Source organism: Sinocyclocheilus rhinocerous, unplaced genomic scaffold, assembly GCF_001515625.1.
Source record: "Sinocyclocheilus rhinocerous isolate Xijiao unplaced genomic scaffold, SAMN03320098_v1.1 scaffold11678, whole genome shotgun sequence".
Classification (NCBI taxonomy): Eukaryota; Metazoa; Chordata; class Actinopteri; order Cypriniformes; family Cyprinidae; genus Sinocyclocheilus; species Sinocyclocheilus rhinocerous.
Genome location: NW_015668114.1, coordinates 1 through 1,801, shown reverse-complemented (window position 1 = coordinate 1,801; position 1,801 = coordinate 1). Strand labels below are relative to the sequence as shown.

Sequence of the window (1,801 nt, the reverse complement as noted above, 5' to 3'; positions counted from 1 at the left end):
TAATGTAGTGGGCCTGTGAACTATTTTAAGAAAAGCATATGTAATGTAAAGGAAAATGATGCTTTCTTGGTATGTTAATAAGAAATATTCATACATTCATACACCATTTGTTTTAGAAGCTGGTTGCTTGAACTTCTAAACTACTATTTTGCATGTTCATTTATCACCATATGACAATAATTCGGAATAAAGATCGGACTCAAGCTGAAACAATGGACTCTGATTATATCATGATTCTCATCAGGACGGTGAGGACATTGATTCCCAGATGTCGTTGAAACTGGAGTTTGTGTACGATCCGAACTTCAAAAACCATGTGAATTACTCACACACCGCTGTCCAGATCCCCACAGACATCTACAAAGGCGGTGAGGAACCAGACTGATGCTATTAGATCTCTGTATGAGTCAATGAGAGTTCATGACGTGTCTGTCTGTCTGTAGCTCCGGTGATCCTGAACGAGCTGAACTGGACGCAAGCGTTAGAGCGAGTCTTTATAGAGAACAGCAGAGACGACCCGTCGTTGCTCTGGCAAGCGTTTGGAAGCGCCACCGGTGTCACGAGATATTATCCAGGTAACCATCTGATCGACATGTACTAAGGCAGATCATAGTTCGTTTTGCGTAAATTGTGAAACCAACCAATCGGATTGCAGCCTGAGACCACATATGTCCCAAATAAGTAACATATTTTGTCTTGTAGCTGCTCCCTGGAAAGCGCCGGATAAGATTGACCTTTATGATGTACGACGACGACCCTGGTAATACATTTCCTGTATCTTTTGAGTGTTTAAATCCTTTCTCTTTCAGTGAACCTGTAACTATGTTTGGAGACATCCAATCAGAAGCCAAACTGTCCAGTTAACCTACAGTAAATCAACTTTTTTGTCCATGGTGTACATCTGTAGAAACTGTTGATAGCCTTTGATTGGTCAGTTTAGGTTTGAGGTCGGGGTTTAACGGATCTTAATAATACTTAAAATTGTCGTTGTTTTCCTCAGGTACATTCAAGGAGCATCCTCGCCCAAAGATATGGTCATCCTCGTAGACGTGTGAGTATTTGTGTGTGCTGTTGTGAGCTGCGCGTTTGCCTGGTTTTGTTTAAAATGGACATTTTTCCGTTCACAGGAGCGGCAGTGTCAGTGGACTTACTCTCAAACTGATCAAAGCTTCGGTCACAGAGATGCTCGACACACTCTCCGACGATGATTACGTCAATGTGGCCAGGGTCAGTCAGCTACTTTTGATTGTTGGATTTTGAAAGTAGTTTTCATTTGATAGCCCAATTTGGCAAAAATTATGAGGAAACGATAGCAGACGGAGGACTTGGTTTTCAAGCGAAATGTAAAAGTAAATTAAAAGACCGCTTCTTAAACCAGAGAAGGTGAACATGTTGGTTGTCTTAGCAAAAAAAAAACAACTCGCTAGCACTGTCACTGAAAACCAATTTAGTATTACTCTTCTTTGTTTTCGTTTTATATAGTCTGTTGTCTTTGCTGTTTACCTGACGTTATGCTACAGAGGCTCTTTTATTTATTCATTTATTTATTTATTTAATTCCACAGTGTTTGCTAAACTTTCTGTGATGTATTTGTCAATATATAGGCTAATACAGCATGTGATGTATGCCTCGTCTTATTAGTTTTTATTTATAAATGTTATATTAGTTAGTTTGTCGTTGTACTGTTTTATTGTTGTTGTGCTTTCCATTAACAATAATAATGAATCTATCTTTCAAGTATTAATTTTAGTCTTACAAAGTGTAAAGGTGGAAGCACAACAATTATCTTTTGTTGTAAAAC

The 1,801-nt window shown here is 38.7% G+C and overlaps 1 protein-coding gene across 1 annotated transcript; it reads left to right on the top strand.

Annotated features, from left to right (window-relative positions):
* Positions 1-212: 212 nt before the first annotated feature.
* On the top strand, positions 213-1,227 carry LOC107733998 (voltage-dependent calcium channel subunit alpha-2/delta-2-like; the record flags this gene model as incomplete). Its single annotated transcript, XM_016545856.1, has 5 exons — positions 213-368; positions 444-575; positions 703-760; positions 1,001-1,051; positions 1,128-1,227. Coding segments are annotated over exons 1-5 (441 nt in total), but the record flags the coding sequence as incomplete, so codon positions are not given.
* Between the last annotated feature and the right edge of the window lie 574 nt (positions 1,228-1,801).